The sequence below is a fragment of the Thermobia domestica genome, chromosome 7 (assembly GCF_964235325.1).
Source record: "Thermobia domestica chromosome 7, izTheDome1.hap1.1, whole genome shotgun sequence".
NCBI classification, from domain to species: Eukaryota; Metazoa; Arthropoda; class Insecta; order Zygentoma; family Lepismatidae; genus Thermobia; species Thermobia domestica.
In genome coordinates, this window is record NC_137460.1 from 233241267 (window position 1) to 233266451 (window position 25185).

A 25185-nucleotide genomic window follows, 5' to 3' on the forward strand; every position below is an offset into this window, starting at 1 on the left:
GAAAAACTTTAGAAATAGACTGTTTATCGAATGGCATTAACTGCTTGAAACCCGTTTTATTTATTATAGGCAATAGGGCAACGTTAGTGTTTCTCCTGTGAAATATATTTTATTTCGTTTTAAAATATATTAGATATATATCCATGCAATGTAGATGGTTTAAAATAAAATAAGAAATCATAATGTCCTTTACAGTAATTTGATATATAATTATATGAGTATGTCTCATTTTGTTTCGAACACTTTAAAAATGTGGTTATAGTTGCCCTACTGCTCAACATTAGGAACTCGTGGTTATTAATTTCGTATTTCTACATTATTAGGGAGAGAAGTATTTAGTTGAAAACGCAATTTCCTAATTTTATATGACTGGGGACGTGGTAATTACAGCGTTAGTTTGTTTTAATATTTCGATATAAAGAAATGATTGCTTAATTAATACTTTTCTAATTATACTCTTTTATTTGTGGAAAGCCTGAATAAAATATTGCCCCATAATTTCGAGTGGTGGCCTTTGACTTTGTCATAAGATATCGATTTGTTTTCTTAACATTTGGGTGTCGTAACTGGTGGTAGTCAACTTACGTGTTTCGTATACGTTCAAAAAAATCAGCATGATTAAAGCTCTAAAGAGAAAATTTAGTTAGGAGATGAAGAATGAGAAAGTTCTATTTCAGTACTTTAGACCACAGGAATATACTCTATTGGATTTGAGGAATTATTAAGTAATAGCTGTATGAATTTAGTACACTTTATTTAAATAATATACATACCTAGTATAACACTGTGTGCAAACCCAGACTGTTAAAGTGAGAAAACTCACAGGACAAGTAATTTTTTTGTACGAACGTACCACGCAAGGGACCACGGTGGCTCAGTGGTAGAGCGTTCACCTCTGGTGTTTGGGGTCCCGGGTTCAAACCCTGCTCCCGCCAAGTGAACTTTGTCGTGGACAAACACCGTGTGCGTGGGTTTTCTCGGGGTTCTCCCGTTTCCTCACACTTTCTTTCACCATTTCATTCCTCTCTCATTATCACCGTCTCCTCTAGACTAACCGGCATAACCATGAGACGTAAAACTGAAAAATTTCATTTCATTGTCTTACCTGTATCTATCTATCTATATCTATTTATATTTCAACTCAGGGACTTCATTTCAGACTTTGCCTGACAGCTGGCAAGAGCAATACCGACGCACGACTAGCACGATTTTTAATAGTATATTAGTAGATAATAAAGTAAATGTATCCCTCATACTCTTAGGGGATTAATGGCCCCCTCCTGCCTCTCTAAATGACGCCCCTGTTTCAACTGTAGTTTCAAATCTTTCTTTAGGAATACAATTAGCGGTGTTGGTCAAGTTTTTGAAAATTTCGAGGTAAAATTCAAAACACAGCATCAAAAGTCTCGCTACAGTAAAATATAAGGAATAAATTACTGCAGGTGACAAAATGAAGTAGAGTCTCTCACATGAACATACCGAAATCTCGTTGCAATATAGTTTCATCCATAATCGTATGGTGTCAGACTAACATTGGAACATGATTCGCACCCAGCATTAGCAGTGTGGGTAAAGAAATGCCCTATGGATGTAATGATTCTTGGCTAGAGAAACATTGGGACACTAACTATTGTAGGAAAACAATTGCAAAACAAATTTAATGCTTCCCAAGTTATGAGTGCTGTTTTCGCACGAAATTGAGTAACCAAAAACAACAAATAAACTAATTCTTATGACACCTTGCAGTACCATGTCACATGAAAAAGATTGGTGTTCTTCTAAATGTTGGGAAAGGCAAATACATTCGAAACGAAGGGATACTACACCGTACTTGGAGACTCGTAAAGCAAAAGTCTTCCAAAATACAATAAGCGAAAGGACTTCTCACCACACTTAGCTCAATTTATGTTCAGATGTGAGGCCACAGTCCAAGGAGAACATATCACGACCATGTCTCCCAACATCGTGGAAGGCAAGAACTGGTAGAAAGAAGATGACATTCATCAAAAGGCAGTTAGAAACTAGGTCAATACAAAACTAAAGTGCTGGTCACCAAGGGAAAGCTAGTGTGCGCTCTTCCCTGAAGTAGTCGTTTATGTGTGTGCCTACCTTCGCTGACACGCTTGTTTCACATGGATACACAAGCTTTGTTGTGCGCTGACTCAATTATATAGCATTCGCTTTTTCTACTGGCTACCTACTAGAGACTGGTTTGAGTTTTCAAGAAATATTTATCTGGGTCCCCAAGAACTTCATTTGTGCAGCGTGAGGTATTGTCATGCCACTTAGAGCAATTATTATGGGGAACAATAAGAAACCCTGTGAAATAATTATGATTCTTGAATAATTATTGCTAGTGAACTCCTTGAACATAATCTATGCAAAGTGAGATTTTCTCATGTCGCTCAGCGCAAATCTTTTAAAGGAGAGTAAAATACAAACTGGTGACAGAGTTATAACTTTTAAAAATTATATCGAGTGGTGTAACAGCACTAAATCTGCATGTAATTAGCTCCTAAAAGTTACACTCTTTGAATTATCTCTTAGTTTAGTGACCATACCAACTATAAAATTTAATGGAATTTTCTAAACAGGTGTCACATGTTCTTAATCTGCTCCGTCAGTTTCTTGCAAAGTTATTTTTATATTATTATTATTTTGCAAAATTTCTAACTTCTGTGAACATCTAAACAATCTTACCAAATACAGTATAAATAAAACATTACCTTAATGACTCAAATGAATTTATTTTCTTCACTGTACTTTCTTTTGAGTTACTAGAGTAAGCTTTACTTATCTCTTCAGTCAATTCAATACTTGATGTTTGTAAATAACATACAGAATCTACTTCAATAATTGATTCTGACTTCACCGTATTAACATTTAAATCGGGACTACTGGAATACGTCATAACTTCATTCTTTACCACACGTTCTGGTTGGTTTGCAGGGAGAATGCAGTCCTTTCTTTCCAGCAGTGAATATATGCACTCCTTTTCATCGAGCGGAACATGTATAAGAAAATTATCGTTAAATTCTTCCTTTTAAAGAAATTCGATTTTCATGTACGATTAATTTGCCATTCTTATTTTAATACAAAAGGCTACTTTCACTTTATGTGTTCAAGAGAAGTGGCTTCTTTCTATTATCGTTTACAGAGGTAACATGGCACTATCGGGAAGTACACAAATTTGAAGACGCACAAATTTTAATTTAAGGAATAACTACATTCGTCTTAAGGAGTAAACAGTATTCGTAGGTTTTCGAAAGAAAATTTCCCTCGACTGACATAAAATTTCTCTTTTCTTAATAATTTTTTCCCAGTTTCTTGATTGTGCAATTTCTATGGCAGAAGTTATATGGTAACATTCATTAAACGAAGCGCCAACCATTTGCTTTTTGTTTCTATTTTTTACATTTTCCTTCATTTCTTAAACAAGAAGTACATACAAACACACCCAGCCAAGAACGGATGCAAATTATGCTACTTTGAACAGACACACACATATGAGCTCCTTCGTGGCTAAGTGGTTAGCGTACGCGCCCTGGGCTTGGGAAAGCCGGGTTCGATTCCCGGCGGGAGCTCATATGATTCGGATTCCACGTTCATCAGTAGGTCCTGTTTCATACAGCCTCGCTACTGAAAGGGGCGTCGAAGTCAAAATTAACTGAACTCAACATACACACGTACACAAACTATTGCTATTGTGTTGGTTTATTTTGTCTCTACCCACACAAATTGTTGGGGAATTGATCTCCGGGAACAAAGATTTTTCTATCACAATATTAAAATTGATTCCATCCTTCTTTAATGTTGGGGGTCTACCACGTGCTATATAAACACCGCAAAATCTATATTTCACTCGTATTATTATCTAACATAGTAATTACCCACAAAAAGTTTATCAAAAATGTGGAATTCTGAAAGAGAAACAAAATAAATTGCCACATAAAAAAAAGAATAATTTTAATATCGAGATCTACTTACAATTACCGATAATGACGACAGTTGGTGTAAAGGTAAATATGTTGCATAAATATTATTGTAAGAAAAGAACAAAAAATGCAAGTAGTTATAATGTAAGATAAAAATACTAAATTTTATTTGGATATCAATTGCCAAAAATTTTTGTTCTTCTACTAACATAACCCTCATATTGTACTTATAAACAAATATTGAACGTGATTTACGACCCTTTCACCCTAAGAAATTTTTATTTACATATATATATATATATATATATATATATATATATATATATATATATACCTTAATAAATGATCTAAGGAATCAAAAGTATCAGAAATTAAATATACAGAAAACGTGAAATGAAACACCAAGAAGAAAGCCTGTCTAGAGAAAATTAAAGTAAATTTATTTCTGTATCAGAACAAGAGTTGTATAAAATTAATGATTCTTCGATACAGACGTAACTATGTTTTAGAAATAATGAAAAACGAAATTCAATAGACTCTATTGAAAGATATGTTGGCGAGGAAGAGTAGAAATAAGTTACATCTTTTGTGGAAGTCATGAATCACGACGTGCATAATGCAGATGCTAAAGTATCTTTTGTTAACGAATCATGTTCATACTCATTAGTTTTGTCATCGAAATATCAAAATAATAGTTTTTAAGCACTGGGTAACATCAGTTCTATCATAGGTTATATAATTAAGATAATAAAAACTCTCCAAATAAATAAATCGTTAGAATTTATATGAAGCTTTCTAAAGCAATTTCCAAACAACGATGAAATTAAAAAATTCTCCATAGAAATCGTTATCCATAGAAATTTTCTTTTAATTGAATATGGATGATACATACAATACAGTGAAATATTTCGAGGATCATTCAGATGATCTTGTAAATATGTATAAAGTATGTGTTATATTGGTCTACAGGATATAAATTTAACTGAAAAAACAATAGATAAAGTGGTTGATTTGTGGGATCCATATATTTCTTGCTTTGTATACAGTGACGAGTATCGAAATATCAGTATTAGACTATCACTAGTTATTTTTGAAATATCAGCAATGGACTTGATTGAATAAATTAAACCATATTGACTTAATTGCTGTCTTGAAAATCTTGCTTCTTACACAAATGACAGAAATTCTTGTAATTTTTATGCAATAAAAACCTACTTATCTAGCAGGGAAACAAGGGTTTGTCAGGTAAGATAACCGTAGTATTATAGTGCAAGAACATTTAAATTGTAATTTCATCGCATGCAACCGTTCCAGAATAAAGTTATACCAAAAGTATATAAGGTCTTAGATAAAGTTATATAAGGTCTTAAATATAGATTTTCAAAACAAATCGAAATCTCAAACTTCAGTAGGAGACATAATAGAAGTTTTAATAGGACATATTTATTCGAACTATTATGAATGTTTTTTTTTAGGTACACTACCAATTTACAAATGAAAAAAAAACTTGTTACATATGGAAGAAACAGTTATACATGAATTTTGAAGGTTACTTTTAAACTTCAGCGAAACTTACAGAGGAAGAATAAACATTATTGATATAAATTGTGTTTCGTATTAGTTATTTAAACCGTCATGAATGTTGATATTTCGTTTAAACAATCTAAAAATAATATTGTTGGAAAGACGACATTACTTGAGAAATTAGATTGGAGGTTAAAATTTACTATACAAGAAATATATTATGTAATGTTAGTGATAGGAAAGATGGATTATTAGATTAATAGAGGAAATATTAACATTCGTCAGAAGCAATTAAAACTATTAAAGGATTTAAGAAATGTTGTCAACAGAGAATACTTGATTAGTATAAAAGAGGAAACCATGGAACACTTACGAGCTTACAGTATTTATCCAGCTAATTTTATAGACCATAGATTAGTTATATAAACAAAAGAGTTATTAATATGGCTAATGATATTAACCATCGAAATCATCTACATTAGAACTGTTTGAATTAGCTAATAATAATACAGAACTAAAATAAATTAGAAGTGATAGGAATAGATCTGTATATGTATGAAATTCATTTTGAGATAATATAAAAATGATATTGAGGCGCTTGCAGCAAAAGAAAATATTCAGATGACAGAAAAGGAACATTTCAAGGCAATTATACTCAAAAACCAAAATTTGTTGGGCATACTAAGAAAAATGTTGAGGATCCAATCTCCATTTTTAATTTGCCTATTATTTAGAAGTTTATAGTGGAAAGATATTGTACGTGAAAAGATAATATTTTATATATTTTTAATCAACTCTAATCGAAAATTTTGACGTTGGAAAGAAAAATATCATTACTTATGAAGCAAATGAAGTCTACTATAGAAAAATATTTGCTGTTAATTATTAGAAACGTTAGTTTCATAATTTTAATACCATGATTTTTACAAACAATGATGATGTATTAAGCGTAAAAGGCATACGGATACAGAGAACGACACTATTAGGCTAGAAACGAAGAAAACGAAAACACATAAAGGAACGTATACCCGACATGTAAAGTACTACTAAACACAAAAAGTAAAGAAATATTGACTATTAAAACGTAAATGCATAAGAGAAATGTCTGAAAAGTACGTGAACGATGATAGAAACAATTTGAAATATTAAGCATTCTTACGAAAGTGAGGGATCAATTGAAGCAAACAGCTTTTATGGAATTGCGTAGTTGATTAATCAAAGGTACAAATAAAGGTTAGAGGAAGATACTATCAATTATTGATACATTTTCTAAATGTTCATCTGCTGGTCGTTTTCAGGATGAGATAGCGTTAATACTGCATATTTCTCAAGTGAGTGTTACCACATGAAAACGATCATGAATGTTCTCAAATTTGAGAATTTTTACCTCATTCTTGGAAACTGAGTGGATTCTCCAGTATGAGTTATCATATGCTTCTTAAAATTTGATTGCTGTCGGAAATTCTTTCCACATGTCAAGCAGCTGTAAGGTTTCTTTTCTGTATGTGTTAACAGATGTGCGTTTAAATGTGATTTTCGGTAGAAAGCTTTTCCACACTCCAAGCAGGTTTGCTGTTTCTCTGATGTGTATCTTATCATATGTTGTCTCAAACTTGATTTATGTCGGTATTTTTTGCCACAGTTCACGCAACTGTGAGGTTTCTCTAATGTGTGGGTCAACATGTGTGATCTCAAGCTGGATTTGTGGAAGAATGCTTCTTCGAAGTATGTGTTACAATATGTCTCATTAAGTTTGGTTTCAAACGGAAACTCTTTCCGCATTGCTCACAACAGTAACTTTTCTCTGACGAGTGGGTTAACATGTGATTGCTGAAAACTGACATTTGACGAAAAGCCTTCCCACACCTCCGGCAAGTGTGAGTTCTCTCTGAACAGTGAGTCAACATGTGCTTCCTCAAATTTGTTTTCTCAAAGAAAGCTTTACCGCACTCTAGACAACTGTGATAGTTCCTCCCAAAAATATGAGATACCAAATGCCTGCTCAAATATGATTGAAGACGAAAAACTTTTCCACACTTTTCACAACTGTAAGGTGTTTCGGAAGTATGTGTCAATCTATGCCTGGAAAAACTAGATTTTTCAAGGAAGACTTTCCCACAGTCCTGGCAAATATGCCTTTCTTCTGAACTATGACTTAACATATGGTAATTCAAACGTGATCTATGACGATATTCGTTTCCACATTCATTGCAGCAGTGAGGTTTCTCTGAGGTGTGTGTTAACATATGCATTTTCAAATGAGTTTTACGGGAGAACGCTCTTCCACACATTAGACAAGTGTGATGTTTTCCCAAAACATGAAGTAAATAGTGTTGTCTTAAATTTGATCCATCATGGAATTTCTTTCCACACTGCTTGCATCTATGAAGTTTTTCTAAAGAGTGAATCGAAATATGTCTCTTGATATCTGCTTTTCTTTTGAAAGCTTTACCGCACTGTTGGCAACTGTGAGCTTTTTCAGAAGTGTGGGTTAGCATATGTCGGCTTAAATATAACTTTTTCTTGAAAGCCTTTCCACATTCCTTACAACTAAAAGGTTTCTCTGCACTGTGGGTTAATATGTGCGAGCTCAGATATGATTTATGCCTGAAAGATCTACCACAATCCTGGCAACAGTAAGGCTTCTCTGGTTTATGACTTATGATGTGCGTGTACAAACTTGTTTTACTGAGAAGAAACTTGCCACATACTTCACAACTGTGATGTCTCAATGAAGAAATTGTTGAGTTGTGCGAGTCGACGTTGGACTTTCGGAGGTTGTTTTTATTGTAGTCTTCAAAATACTTTACGGATTCCAATGTACCGATAAGCCTTTCTTTGATTGTATGTGTGCTGTTGTCACATGACACCCGCGATAATTCTCTATTTTTTCTGAAAATAAAATAGGATACATGAACTCATTAACATTCTGAAATGTTCAAACAGTTAAAAACTGTATAATTTTATCGAAATACTTATATACCAATTTTGGTGGAATAGAAGGGATGAAATGAAATGAACTCTTTAAGTTTAACGTCTTACGGTTATGCCGGTTAGGCTAAAGGAGACGGTGACAATGAGAAATGAGTGAAATGGTGGAATGGAGAAAGTGGGAGGAAACGGGAGAACCCTGAGAAAACCCACGAGCACGGTGTTTGTCCACACGGCGCGAGCTGGGATCGAACCAGCACCGGAGGTGACCGCTCTACCACTGAGCCACCGTGCCCCCCTGGAATAGAAGGGATACGTACCTCTCACATTATTACTGAGATAATAGAATCATAGTGTATAGAATTCGATTGATAATGCAATCAGTTTGTACGGCAACACCCAATGAAATATGAAGGATAGTGACTAAAACGGAAGTTAGAACCGCTTGCTGATAGTAATCCGCAAATAAAAAATATATTTAAATTCGAATATACAGCACTTTCCACATTTTCATTACTAATTCTGTTTTCCATTCCTTCTGTGCGCTTAAAACTGTATGGTAATTAATGATCTTTTCTCACTAGTGAGTAGATATAAAGCAAAATAGAAAGGACAAAAAACAAAATTGAAAGGAAAAATTTTATGTTATGAAACCTTATTTAGGCAAATCATGACGTGATGAATAACAGAATAATCCGGTTGGAAATAGATTTAACATCAGTCCACACACTCAACATTTTTTTTAAAAATTACCAAGATATAAAGCTTTAACAAGATAAAACTACTTATTTCTGCATAAGCATACAATTGACAGTTCATTAACAGTTACAATATGCAAATTTAAATAGTAATTTCAGGTGAAATTTCTATAAGGCAGGAAATTGTATTTGAAACTTCTATGAACCAGAACGTGGAGCAGTGCTATTAACAATAGTACAACGCATTCTCTCATACGTTTCCTCCGCGGTAAAGAAGGTTCAATAATGTTTTTGAAATTCTAAAACTAAAGACCAGCAGGACGAGCATGACTTCAGATGATTCTTCCTCTTAATAAAAGGATTTAATTTTAAAAACTGTACCATTTTGAAATGGTTCAGAAAGCAAAATCGGATGCACTCTGATGCTTCAAAGCTCAGTCACAATTATTCACCATATCCAATATTTATATCGAAAACGCTAAAATGAGTAACGTTGACTACGTATATAAGGAGGATAAATTTCTGAGTTGAATACTAACTTGAAACACCTCGTGGAAAATGAAAATTATTCATACTCTAGATATTTATTACTATATACAAGGTAACGAAAAAGCTATTGTAGTGTTTGGCGATCATTAATCATGTTCTCGAAGACCAGAAACGAAACGCCTGTCAGACGATCGAGTGTTAATCTGACCATCGAGCTTCGAAAATGCATACACGTTGCGCACATACAACAGTCATATTTCGTGCATCGAGTCGCCGTAATGCCATGCAATAGAGGACAATGTCGTGAACGAATGTAGCGCCACGCATTTCTTCCAGGAATTCCATTCGAGTTACCTTAAATTTAGGTGAATTCAGAATTGGACGACTACACGATGGATGGCAAGGCTCTGAAAGCAGCTATTGAGGACAGTAGTCTAACATGGAATGGACATGCGGAAAGGTTGCATCTCTGCCGACAGTCAAACTGCATCCTCATGACAGAGAAAACTCATAGAATTAGTTGATTTTGAGTTTAACATCTCTTGCAGCAGCGAGGCCATATTAGTAGGGACCGCCTTATTATAGTAGAATGCGAACCACAACAGCACACGCTGGGAATCCATCCAGCCCGGCATTCCCAAGCCAAAGGCACGAACCCTAACCGCTTAGCCACGAAGGAGATAAGTGAAACAATTTAACCAGATCGGAATCGCATACATTATCTACACCCAAAAAGTAATGACTGACAGTCTCTTTATGCTTGTTCACTCCGCATCTGAACCCACCCATTTTTAATCGCTTCCTCTTTGGTGACGAAAAGTGGGTCTTTTATCATACTCCCAAGCGCAGCAGACATTGATTGTCGCCACGTGATCCTCTTCCTAACATCTCAAGAGAACCTCTGTACCCACGAAAGATTATACTCTCCGTATGGTGAAATCATCGGTAAGTGGTACATTACGAGATCCTTATTAGTCCATTGTGGCCGAAGGAATTGGTATTTGTGAATAGCAAAAGTGTCCTGTTCCTGCACAAATATGCCAAGTCAGATGTGGCAAAGAAAACGCGCGAGACCCTTTAGCAACTCCCAAACACGAAACACAATATTCATCCAGGAACGGAAATATGTGCTGTGCCAAACACGATATTTATTGGACCTTGTTTTAATTACCACCTGTTTCATTCCCTCCACAAACACCTAAAACGGACACCATTCACAAATTTGGAAATCCTGCGCAACCCACTCAGAGAATTCTTTGCTTCCGCGAACGTCGATTTTCAACAGCAGAGTATTGTGCAGCCGCAAGTACGGTGGCAAAGAATGTTGGGTGCTGCTGGAGATTATTTTGAAACCTAAAGGTACATACGGTTTACATTATTGATCTTCGTTTAGCACTGCTTTAGAAGAACGTGCTGGTTAACTTGTATATATATATATAAATATAAATATATATATATATATATATATATATATATATATATATATATATATATATATATATATATATATATATATAAACGAGAGAGAGAGAGAGAAACAGGAAATATGTACGCTTGCATTTTTCATCCAATATAGTTTATGTAATTCATAAATTGAATCTTTATAAAGCGATTTAAAGAATCATATAGAAAATATATATACTGTTTAAAACTAAATTAAATCGGAAGTCCAGTAATCTGTAAAATCTTAGGTTTCTTAATTATTTACGTCTAATGTTTGCTTCTTTTGTACAATATATCATGAGTGAGAGCTGCTATGTAAGACACAATTATATGTAAGTTAAATTTCATTAGAAAATCGATACGTTTAGAAATTAATATAGTGGTTATAAGAAGAAATAATGAAAATGAAGTGAATAATAACGGTTTATTTAATTAAAACAGAGCTTCCGTAATAGAGTAATTATATGCATTGTCAGTCTTGCAACAGTAGGATATTTAAGCTGTCAATTACATCATTTTACTAACTTCTCCTAAATGTTCACTGAATTTAATATACAATTATGAATCGTTCAACAACTGATCTGGTAGTGATGAGAAGTTAACTTTCACATATTTAGTAATATGACCTAGAAGTTCGTGTCTGTGACACACTAAATTCCAAGCTCGCTTCTCGACGGAACAGCTTTTAACAATTAGGCTAAAGGAGAATGGTGATGAGAAAGGAATGAAATGGTGGAAGGAAGGAAATGGGAAAAATCCAGAGAAAACATACGAGCACGGTGTTTGTTCACCACGAACTTCACACAGCGCGAACAAAGGATTGAACCAGGGACCCCAAGCACGGGAGGTGAACGCTCTATATAGAGTTACCGCGCCCGCTCAGTATAAACGAATAAGAAGTGCTAAAACATTAAATGAGCGCCCTATATCTTATATATCTAAAATATTAGTATAAAGGTGATAGTGTATATGCTGATATTTGTTCGTATTAATTATTACCGATTATAAATGTGCATTGGTTCAGTCATTAGTACAAATCAAGATATCCACGGATATTATAATCATCCAGCAACGGAAATATGGGATATACAGTATTATGTCAAGTGGATGGTTTACATTTTTCAATATTTATACATATTCCTGAAAAAGCAAAGGTATTAAGATAAACGTTAATTCATATATTATACTTTGCAACATTTTCTCCTGCATGAACCGGGAGTCGAAAACCAAAAGTTTCTGAGTAGTTTACACATGTGTGATTTTTGCCGACTAACGAGAGGTGCGCGAGAAAATTTACCCTGATCAACTTCTGCATACCGTAGAGCGCTGAAATTCTGCACGTGTAATTCTGCGTACCCACGTAGGTTATGTAGTAATGTAGAGCTCGTAACTCTGCACCTTTATTGTGTTATAGCTCCGAACTTGAAGTAGGGTATAATGGTCCAATCTATTGCTGCACCTCAGAAAGCAGCGTTGGAACATCGCAGAAGTATCTGCCCTAGGAAATGACTGCATGGTTATGAAGTAGTGGAATGAAAATGGTGTGCGGTAAAGAGAAAACGCGAACTACGACGAATTTCGTACCCATAGGCGTGCATCTGTCTGGCCAACATTCGTGCAGTGAAAGGAAGTTTTCCAGGAGGCGGATACCGTTTTCCAGCATGACACTTTCTGGGATTTCACAGAATCCACCAACGCACGCAGTAGTGAGGCATAGTATATTGTGGTAATTGTGGTACCCTTTTCTTGGGAGGCAAGAAGTAATACCCCATGCTGATCCCAAATAAACGTGATCATCTTTTTGGTCGCTCAGGGTTGAACACAGACTTCCTTTGGTAATGATACGTCAGTGCATTCGATTCCTATTTCTTTCTTTCTTTATGTATTTATGCAAGAGAATGACTCAAGGAAGGGTTTGGAGATCCTACCCCGAGGTCACATCGGTTATTTAGGTGGGTCTACGACTTGGGAAGGAATGACCGTGGCCTTCTAGAAGTTACCATCCCGGTGTTTGCCTGATGCGAGTGAAGAAAACCAGGGAAAACCTAGTGGAACCAATGACAGTGTGTCGACGTAACACCACCAAAGGAAGTCCGTGTTTAATTTTCATCAGCCAAACTGATGATCACGTTCATTTGGGATCTGCATGGGATATTACTACTTGCTTTTCAAAGATACCGCAATTACAATATACTCTGCCTCACTACTGCGCGTTGCAAGATTATGTGAAATCTCAGTGCGTGGTATGCTGACCAATATGACTGCCTCCTGGAAAAACAACGCATCCTTAAATCGTTTAAAAAATTGGCCAGACAGATGCACGACTCGGGGTATGATGTATGTTAATGTTATAGTTCGCTTTTTTCTTTGCCGCACACCAACTTCATTCCACCTTTTCATAACCATGCAGTCATTTCTTAGAGGCAAGTATTTCTGCGATGTCGTCACACTGCTTTATGGGGTGCAGTAATAGATATTGGACCACTACATCTACCGTTCGGACGAATAACACAGCCACGTTGCAGGGCTACGAGCTGTACTTTACCACGTGATCTACAAATGTAGCAGGATTACACACGCAAACTTTCAATGCTCCGGATATGCAGAAGTGGGTCAGAGCAAGACTTTCTCGCGCCTCTCTTGTTAGCCGGCAAATTTTAAAGAAATCACACATGTGCAAATTACTCAGAAACTATTGGTTTTCGACTCCCGGTTGATATAGGTGAAAGCGTTCCAATGTACCTTAGAATATCCCCTAGCAAGGAATGCATCGAATTAGCAGTAACCCTGTCTATAAGCCTATTCTCAGTGCTTCGCATTCAGAATATTATCACAAATATATGTGATTTTATTAATATCGCTTCTCAGTCAAGAGTATGTTCTGTACTGTTTTATTCATCTGTGTGTTTTTACAATTAATAAGTGTAAAAACCTAAATAATGCAAATATTATATTTATTCAAATATAGTAGTTATAACTGTCAACAAACAATATAAAACCCCTCCCATGCACCTGAACTAAGGCATCAACCCATGTTACAACTTCACAGTGTTGCTTAACTCAAACTTCCATTCAACTTCTTTTCTCCTGAGGTGATGTAGGGGTCTCAGACGATGCTTAAAAGTAGGTAGCTTTTACCAGCAGATCCTCTCTTTTGTGGCCACTGTATTAGACAAACGATAAACACTTGAACGTCAATCAGTTGTTATAGAAGTAAATATTATTGCTTTTCTATTTCGGAATATGAGTTCATCCTAAGAGGATGAAATAGCCATAGCGGTGATACCTGCTCTGTTGTTGGCACAAATGACACCCCACATAAAAGGGAAAAAAGAAGCTGCTGGGCCAGGGGTCTTCGCCACAATAATGCACGGAAAGCACCATATGATCAATGGTGGATAATGAACTGCCTGTAAAAGATCCCCGCTCCTACAGAATGAACTATTCAGAATTCCATACGGTACTAGAATTAGTAACTCCGAAAATTCGGAAGCAAGATACGAACGTAAGGGAGTCTGTAAAAGCTGAAGAACGGTTTCTAGATCCTTGCATCAACCACATACTAGAACTGAAAATCAAATAACTTGGCCTAATATATAAATGAGGGAGTTATCACGTGCGGAAAGCTAAAATGAAAGAGCAATTCCCAAATTTAGACACTGAGGGTATCCGCTCAGCTCTATACCCACAAAAGAAACCTCATCCTCCATAAATTACACTTATACCGCGCCGTGGGGGCCCCTCTCATGCACTACACCCAGACAGTTTGTATAGCAGCAGCATTCTAGAACCGTTCCCTAAAATTACAAGATGGTCACACAACACGGATGACAATGAATTCTCATTGGATCTTTTTTAACATATAATATCGTTTGATACATAAATTGCTCAATGTAATTAAATTATCTATTTTCAATCTTTTGAAAGATTTAATTATATTTGTTCCCGTCTGTAATGTTCGGGCGGACACTCCTTACTTCACTGCATACCTTCTCTAAGGCCTCTATTCTTACAGATTTTTATAATTTAAATCGCGCTGCACGTTATACAAAAAATTATAGTTTTCCTATGATACTATTAATCCGATTGGTACTTCTCTTGTCCAAGTAGCCAAGTTTTGAAATGACTGCGAGAAACAAAGTTAAATGTCGTCAGGCGCCACTCTTTTGTGATTGGTAGTTGTATGCAAGTAAAGGAGAAAACAGAAACTGCTTCTATTTCTTCCAAGTCAGGATCCAGATAAGGAGAGCTGGAAATTTCAACCTGGAGTAGGGACAAGTCACTTCTCACACGATCGTTTAGTAAGGGCGTGAGTAAAAGATCGTGAATAGCATCCTTACTTCAGCCCTGTCTGATATAAGCCTAAGGATCACATCATTATATTCTATCATGTTGATCATACTCAATGCATTTTAAAGTATCTTATCAGGGTCATTATTTTCAATTTGGCCAATAAGACTTGTAATAGACGCGTGATTACCCACTGCTTATGAAGGCAAAATATTATTCCTGTTTAATGAATCATAACATAAGCGTTTAGTCATATTAGACTACGTAGACTGTCCTATTAATAGTTGGTCACATATATATTATAAAGGTTATGAGATTCATACATCAAATAGTCCATGGACATAAGGTGTTGTTATTTAACTTGATTGTATACCAAGTATGGAAGTATATCTGAGAATATTACAAGAGAGAGAACTACTTTACAGACGATAGCGAGTGTAAGTAGCTAAGTGCGGCATACAAGATCGTTGAATACCTACACAGCAGGTGAGAAATCTTCTTTACAAGCCAACGCAGGAACCTGTATTCAAAATTTAGTTGGGAAGTGAAACAAAATACTTTGTCAAAATGAATTTAGACAGCGATTCCATGGTTAATGAAATGAAGTGGTACATATTAAAGGAGCTCGTCATGCAAATGAAAAAGAATTTAACGCAAGAACTGACAAAGCCTATCAGAAAAAAATAGACGTACAGGAGAGGAACCCCAAGGAAAAATAAACACACAGGTAGATAATTTATCAGAAAAAATAAACATACAGGGAAATAACTATCAGAAAAGATAAACTCGTAGGTAGATAAGTTATCAGAAAAAATAAATGAGGAGATAAAAGAGATGAATATTCAGGTAAATGCCTTAGTGGAAAAGATAAATCAACAAGAAAAAGTAATGATAGAGCAGGTGCGAAGTATTAAAGGAAACTGAACAACTGAATGATATAAAAACATATCTTCAGACCCTAGAAAGTGAATTAGTGAAAAGAACATTAAATATGAATGAACAAATATGTAAGGTAAACCAACAATTATTCCAACGTATCGATGATACAAGTAATCATGTTAATGATACGCATGTTTAACAAGGCAACTTAAACAATTAAAAGTGAGAACAGGTAAGGAAATCGAATTCAAGAGGGTAGCTGTAAACAATGACATGACAGTTACGCAACAAGATTTAACCCGAGTTGAAACAGACTATAAAGTGCTTTCACGGAAAGTACAAGAGAACACAAAGATTATAGAAAACATTGTGCTTTGTCAGGGTAATGTAAACGCGCGTAACCATAGTAATCATGATAGGGTGATTATGGTGAACAGTGCAAGTCATGTAACTCAAGAACACTGCGGTGATTATAATTGTAGAGTAGAACAAGCTAGCAGTGACAGTGTAAATATAGCTTCCGACTCTGATCAACGAGTGGTCCCTTCAAAGAAGTCCCGATGTGAGACAAGACGTTCACAAAGCAATGATGGAGAGGTCATCAGAAAAGAAAGAAGAATCTACATGACTGTCGTTTGTATCATATGGGAGATCTAGGAACAGAGGAAGACATGTGAATGTATCAGCATTCTTACCGAGGGTTGAAGAAGTTATTATTACGAGCTTATCCCATCAACAGTTACTTCGAATAATGCCTCTAATATTTGATGACCCGGCAAGGAGCTGGTCCAAGTTACAAAGAAAACTTTCCTCATCAGAAGTTAACGAATGCATTGATAGAGACATTCCAATTTTCCCATGTTGTGACAAGTAAATTGACTGCATGTAGCAATCAGCACTTTGATCCTCGCAAATATCCTACTGTTAAGGAATTTACTATACACAAATTCCAGCAATTGCAAGATTTATGTCCGAATACAACTGAACCTTACATTATGTCGGACATCATGACGAATTTACCTTGAAAATACAGAGAAGTATTAGTTCTGTCATCGGCATATTCCTTTCCAGATTTCTTAGCTAAGATTAAGCGAGCAGGATCTCTAAGTAATGGTGAAGGAATTAGGCGATTTGACAAAAGTGAAGAAAATTATAAGACAAAATACAACAACAACGTAAATAGAGCGATCCTCCGGCAAGACGTAAGGCCTCAAGTTTATTTTTATCGAAAATGTATTTTAAAAAATATGTTGCCAGTCATTATACTACTGTAAATATAAAACTGTTTAGTTATATTTCTGGAAGGTGATTAGTAAAAACGAAAGTTCGAAGATATTACATACAGTTAGTCGCAAAAGTCAACATACAGCATATAGCAGAAAAGCAAAACTATAGGATGTGAAAAGTGTGAGTGGTAATATTGCGGAGTGGCACTATTAGTAGTCGAAGACACCTGTTTGAAAAGTATACAAAGTACTCTGCTGTTGTATTTGATCATTAAGGCGTAAAAGGCTAATAAATGTACAATCAACGAAATGAAGGTCAAAAGTTTCCGTAAATAGCAGAAATAATAGAGAATCTTGTGTTTTCAGCGTTACTGTGTGAACGAACGACGTCAGAGGCTTCAATCCTGTGTGGTTATAGCAGTGTGTCAGTCTGCACGAGAAAAACAGAGGCAACCGGGTAAATAGTTGTGCATAAAGAAATAGAAGTACCGAGGCCAATTCGCAAACAGATAGTGAAATTATATAAAGGAGGACAATCCCTTCAACAAATAGCGAAAAACGTTAAGAAAACACAATCTACGATGCAGTATGTAATAAAGAGGTTTTATGGAGACAAAATGTTATGAAGATCGAAAGGATAGAAGCCGCTGAACCAAATTGGAAGAGCATCATCATTGTGCTATTCTACGAAAGATCAAGAGTAAAATATGAAGAAGTCCTCCGAAAGTTACTAGCATGCAGGAAACGGACTATGGTGTGAAAGTTGTGCCTCAATGTGTTATCAGAAAAGCGGGATATACTGGTCGTGCAGCCAGGAAAAAGCCCTTTGTGAGTCGGATAAACAGAGAGAAATGTAGGGAATTTGCAACAAATCATGCAAACAAGCCAATAACCATCTGGAACTCAGTGTTGTTCACTAATGAAAGTAAATTCAGGTTTCGAATCGGGTGGACGAGTTATTCGAGTGTGAAGGAAATCCGATACCCACATGGACCTTAAGAACTTATGCCCAACGGTGAAACATGATGGTAGATGTGTGCTTGTCTTGGGGTGAATGATTGCAACTGGAGAGAGGAAGTTGCAGTTCATCGAGAGTACGATGGAGTATCATGTTTAATTAAACATTTTGAAAGCAAATCTTCCCGTCAATGCAAAGGAGTTACAGCTTGGATCCTTGTTTGTTTTCCAACAAGATAATGACTCGAAGCCAGAAGAGTTCAGGAGTGGATTGTTATACAATGTGCCCTAGCAACTGCATGCATCTCCACAACCTGATCGCCAGATTGCAACCTGATTGAACATCTAAGAGCTGACTTGTGTAGATCTGTTTGTAAACACGTCACAAGAAAGGAACTGAAGCCGCCCTAGTAGAGGAATGGAGCAAGATAGAGCCCACAACAACAAAATATGTTGCTCCGATTCCGAACCAAGAGGGAAATAATACGGGTGAACGAAAGATCCACAGATCATTGACTTTAAATCAGACTGCGTAAACTGGTCTCTTGTGTTTCATTTTTGATTGGTGTACGGAAACTTTTTTCCGTACAATATTGTTTATTTGAGTATATTTAGATTCTTACATATTACTCAACGGTACTATTTTCTTTATGTTTGGCATAACGATACCTGATGGCCAACGGGACAAAATATGTTGTTTTTATTGAATGTATAAATTGAACGTGTACGGAACTTCTGTGACTAAACCATATAGCCTAGGAATAACCTCTTACACTGGTTATTTTATTTTGTTTATTTTTCACCTAGCCCTAACCATCTATCCGTTTATATCTCTATATAGAGCCCTTTCTACTGTAATTTCAAACTTCTCTTCAGAAATATAATTAGCTCGTAACTGGTTTACTCTTCGCATGACGTATTGCTTTTACTAATTTAGTGAACACACCAACTATAATTTTTTTATAGAAATTTCTGAAAACAAGTCGCATATTCTTAACCCCTTCCACTACGATTTATTTTCTGAATTCTGAGGGTTAAATTTAGAGTTGCCTCTCTCTGTTTTCTAAAAATTAGGAAAATTTACAGGAGAAATGAGGTAAGAAATAATGATTTGGAGTTCTTATCTGATGTTTAGGTGTGTAAGTCGTTCAGTAAAGTTTTGTTTAATACGGGAAACGATATGTAGAAATGGGCACTATTCGCAACATGCGGAAGGTTTCGGTGATTCAGTAGCTTGGTAGTTGTATAGGACGGCGAATCGGTGCGTTGAATGTGATATTTCCTCTTCGAGTTTTACAGAATTATATACGAATAATGAAGAAAGTCTACTAAGTTTTTATGAGAACCACGGAGTACTGAATTTAAGTGACAATTGAAGGTCCTATGAAAAGCAGTTCTAGTCACTGTTCTAGTCTAACTAAAGTATTACCGGGTAACCTAATCAAACCTCACTTAAACTAGTCTAACCTAACGTAGCACTATTTAATGATTTAATTGCCTTTTTGTATGTTTGACACTGGAGGGGTAACTCTAAACTTAAGCCGATTCTGATAATTGAAGTATGTTATAAAATTTTATTATAAATGGCTTATCATTATATAACTCTCAAAACATCAATATAGTAATCCTACGTGATGCTACAATAGTTTAAATTTTATGGCGACTGTAGCTCGCCATTGTGCGATTTGGCACCGGGAGTCCATGACGAGATAGACTCGTCATTTCAAAAGAATGAAAAATGAAATGAAATCTTTAAGCTTTACGTCCCACGGTATGCCGGTTAGGCTAAAGGAGACGGCGATGATGAGAGATGAGTGAAATGAAAAAAGTGGGAGGAAACGGGAGAACCCCGAGAAAACCCACGAGCACGGTGTTTGTCCACCTAGTGATGGGTAAATTCCCGGGAAAATATTTTTCGGGAATATGCCCTGGGAATATTCCCAAAATGGGAATTTATCCGGGAATTTATGTGCAATCAGAAAGAAAATTGTATTCTATTACTATATTATGATTTGAAAGTTGGATTAATTTTTATGCCACAGCATATTATTACTGTTGTCCCCAGAGGAGTCTTTAAAATGTATATTCTGAACGATGTTATGTTATTTTATTAATATTCTATTATATTTAGAGTGTACGCATAAATGGATATTTATTTACAATAGGGTCCTATGAAAGTAAATATATTTCAAAAATGGTATAGTAAGTCCACATACTTTTAAAAAGCTAAACAGCTTAAATTTACATGTAAGTGGCTTTTCTAAACTTGACTCTACTACTGATATTATAAACATATTAAATTTTTAAATGTTATAAACAATTTTGTCAACATTTCCGCATAAATATGTATGTTCACAATATTTGCAAGATACTTTCTTATCTTTATTATTTTGCATGTTACACACGTCCTTTCCTCCTGCCCATTTCTCGAAATTTCGTGCGTTTAAGAGAAGTCCGAGTACCTCTTCAGAAATTCGAGTCAGAGAGAGGAGACAGACCGACGTCTATTACTAACGGTGTTTCAGGGTTTATTAATAGTACTTTATCTCTATTTCTACATAAGTTTACTTAATTCTAAATTACTTTACAAAATTGTTCCTTTTCATCATTTGTAATAGTACTTTGCTAATTGTGGCTATTGTTTAGCATTGGGGGCCAGCTTTTGCACCTAAAGCGTTTTTCACAGTCCTTTGCACCTTTCAAAAACAAACCGCGTAACTTGATGTTGTATCACTGCGCGCACGACTATTTGCTGATTGGTGAAGAGGAAATTGTATCGTCTGTTTCCCGCAATATTTCTGCTGCACCACGTGCATGTATTTCTGCTACTGCGATGTGCATTACTCGTCTCACTCTCACACCATTGCCGTGATATAGGGCAAAATATCCAATACTATATAATCCCCCCTCCTTTAAGAGCAACTGAACATTGTTATTTTTCTCCAAACTGTAATTATAGATGAAATTACAATGAGTTATGTCAAATTATCAACTGAACGATAAAGAGATGGCGCTGATATGTAACAGCAAGCATATTTATCATTATGGGAGATTATTTCTTTTTCATCTATTACCTAAATCATTAAGCATATCCATGAAAAAAGATGGTGCTTTTCCCCCTTTAGTTCAATTTATTGATGTGCTTTCTTAGCATGCGAATGCACAAATACTAACTTCAGTACTACAAAGTAAGTATATAAATATTCTATGAGAACATGATAATTAGCTCTTCAAGTGAATTGAACAACGTTGATATCGTTTGATAAAGTATTTGCTTTTCTTCTGCACTTACGGGTTTGCCTTGTTTATGTTTAACAGAATAACTCGGAGCAGCAGGTAACCTGCTGGCTTCCTTGGGCGACATCTTTAAATTGTGGCGCGCACTTCTTGTGTTTTGTCATTTGTTGTAACAGTTTTCCCTTACAAATTCGATTTTGGTTCAAGATTTCGATCCCATATAGATACATACTTTGAGTCGAAACTTAAATGTTCTTACTGTGCCTTAACAACACATTAATTACCATAATACATTGCATTTGTTGTGTACTATTTGCTCATGGAAGAATAAACTGTTATTAGTCTCTTTTTCAATGTTGCTAACTCATAGTTATTTTTCAGTTTTTCACAAAGAATGGTTGTCAAACAGTTGTCGTTTCATGAAAATGGGCTAAGAAAATGAAAAAGAGAAATCAAGTGAACTCGCTGTTCTTATTGAAGATAATAAGTTCCTTATAGTATTTCAGATCTTTGTTTGACCTTTCATTAGAGATGAGGAAATAGTCAATTAAAAAAGAGAGAGACAGAGAGTGAGGAGGATAGAGAGAATTTAAAGAAGATAAAACATGTTTTAGTGATTCATTATGAAGTAATATGAGGCTAATTTTTTCAGTTATAATTTGTATATCGCCTTTTTAAAATACGATCAGAATAAATGACCATTTAAAAGATGCAAAAACCGAATATTCGGTGCCAGAAATGAAATAATGTAAAATGGAATCTTCAATATTTAAGAATTTTTATAATATTCGATAGGAATGTTCATAACTTTTGAGTCTTATTTTTTTCTGGCTGCAGTGAAATTAAGATGAGGTACTATGTGCATGTTAAATAATGTGTCTTTATTCCTATGTAGAATCTAAAATGTTTCTTGGAATTTGTTGAATAAGATGTCGATAGTCTTCATACTCTCACGACTGATATGGCGTAATTTTTCTGTTACATATCAAATGAAAGGATAAGTCACGAGGATTCAAAATATATTTTATAGGTATTATTACATATAACAAAGGAAATAAAATAATAAATTCTCTATTCAATAAATAAGTAAACTTAGTAGTTTTCAAGTTCTTGCAGAATGAACAATTGCTTGTTCCAAACACTTGCTCGCCTATAATGGAAACGTACAAGGAGCTCAATTTTGAAATGAAATTAAATGAAATTTTTCGACTTTTACGTCCCACGATTATGCAGGCTAGGCTAAAGGAGACGGTGATGATGAAAACATGAATGAAATGTTGGAATGAAGAAAGTGGGAGGAAACTGAAGGACCCAGAGGAAACCCACTCACACGGTGTTTGTCTACCACAAAGTTCACTACCACCACTGGGATCGAACCAGGAACCCCATGTGCCAAAGGTGAACGCTCTACCACTGAGCCACTGCGGCCCCTCAAGAGCTCAATTTTGAATAGAAGTCGTGAGTACAACTGCACATGTTTCTAGATCTGATAATTAACTCCTTTGTGGCTATATGATCCGCGTTCTCGTCGTCGGGCGGGAGACCCGCGTTCGATTTCCGGAGGAAGTTCATGTAATTTGGAACACTCGTTCGGCTGTAGGTCCAAATCTTATAGAACCTTGTTGTTGAAGGGGACTATAAACTTTAATTCATCCATCCAACAATAGATCTGCTAGTAGGAACACTAAGTCATTATGTAATAGGGGCTCTGAATCCTAACATTTTAGGTAGATTCTCAGCTAGAGGAAACGTTAGGAGTGGGGGTAGTAAGTTTTAGTTGTAACTTACACTGGTAGAAGAAATTCAACGTTCTGCCCTTCTTCCTCCTGATGCGTGTATGCGTTTATATAATAGTTCAAAGTTTCAGGAGAGCAGTGCGTACGCCACTGCAAACGAGAAAAAATGGTTCCTGATTCTCTTATCAGAAGCCCATGCCATTCTATTTTTAATCTCATTGTTTTTCCCCCTTCAGTTTGTTTATTCATTTCTTAGCACAAAATTGCATATAACATTCTTTGTTTAATTAGTTGGCAACATTTGTGCACTGCAGCCTGCATTGTTTACAAGGGGTGCAAAGCTTCGTGAAAATCAGATTACTTTTCTGCGATATTCTATTCCGATGCGGTTGTTTTATGGTTTCATACGTTAAATTACGTTACCAACATTAAATTCAGACAACAATGTAGAGCGAGTGTTAGCGAGCGAAGGCGGGTTAGAGCCCCGCATGGCACGTTGTTTTATATCTTCGTTACCAACAATTCACTTTCTTTTCTCACATAAATCACTGGACATAGTGATGGGCAGTGGGAATATTCCCGGTGGGAAGGAATTTAAAAATGGGAATATTACCGGTTTTTTTCCCTGACCTATTTCCAACTGTTTACTTTATCTTCCAAATTATAAGAACCATATGACTAATTACTTTATTTTAATATATTATTATTCACTTCTAGGTTTTAGAGAATTTGGAGGTTAAAATTTTAAAATTGTTTGACTGTACTTTATATAACTAATAATATGATTTTTTAAGTTCCATTTGAATTTGCACTAAAAAGTAAGCAAATTGTTTAGGCCTATGTTTAGCAGAAGGGGTCCAGCTCTTTTCTCTAAAAAATGTTACAATTTTGGTAATTTCTGTTCACATTCGGTTAGTTTAGTTAGGTTAGACTAGTTTAGTTTACGTTAGGTTAGTTTAGTTTATGTTATATTAGTGTAGGAGTCCCCCCTTAATTTTCCAAAAAATGATAGAATGACGCTTATTTCTACTAATATTACGTTAGTTTAGGTTAGTTCAGGTTAGCTTACATTAGTTTATGTCAGGTTAGGATAGATTTGGTTACGTTACGTTACGTCTAAGTACATGCATCATTCATTTCTCCTGTAAATTTTGTGATTTTTACGTGCTTCTGGACCCCTTGTACTAAACATAACCCCCAATTTCAATCAAAGTACTTTGTTTCATATGTAATATTTCTAACTTCTCTAAACATAATCTTTACCACATACGGTATAAATTACACATTACTTTAATAGCTCAAACGAAGGTGTATTCTTCATTGTTGTATCTTTCGAGTTTCTGGAGTAAGTTGCAGAACTGTCTTCAGCCAATTGATTACTTGATGATTGTATCGGTGTATCACATGAAGAGTTAACTTCAATTATAGATTCTGATTTTACCGTATTAACATTTAAATCAGAGCTGGCGGAATATGTCATAATTTCATTCTTTATCACACGTGCTGGTTGGTTTGCAGAAAGACTGTAGTCTTTGCTTTCCATCTTTACAGAAATTATCTATCCCTTTCCTTCGAGCGGATCATCTTTAAGAGAACAGTCGTTAGATTCTCCCTTGCAAAGAAATTCTGTCTTCACGTACAGTTCACTTGCCATTCTTGCCGTTAATCTAATACAAAAGTTCTACCTTCACTGTATGTGTTCCAGTAAAGTGACTTCTTTCGAATATTGTTTAAAAAGGATACTTGTTATTATCAGAAAGCACACAAATGAGCACACGAATTCCAATTCGACCTAATTGTCAACATCCACATTTTAAGCACCCAGGGTGCCAGTACGCTA

At 35.5% G+C, this 25185-nt stretch overlaps 1 protein-coding gene across 1 annotated transcript; it reads right to left on the reverse strand.

The window, feature by feature from the left end:
* Positions 1–4941: 4941 nt before the first annotated feature.
* Positions 4942–25185, reverse strand: LOC145690734 (uncharacterized). Its single transcript, XM_081765915.1, has 2 exons — positions 24635–25185; positions 4942–8351 (listed from the first exon to the last, which is right to left on the reverse strand). The coding sequence occupies exons 1-2, from the start codon at positions 24886–24888 to the stop codon at positions 7151–7153; spliced, it is 1455 nt and encodes a 484-aa protein (XP_081622041.1). The 5' UTR covers positions 24889–25185; the 3' UTR covers positions 4942–7150.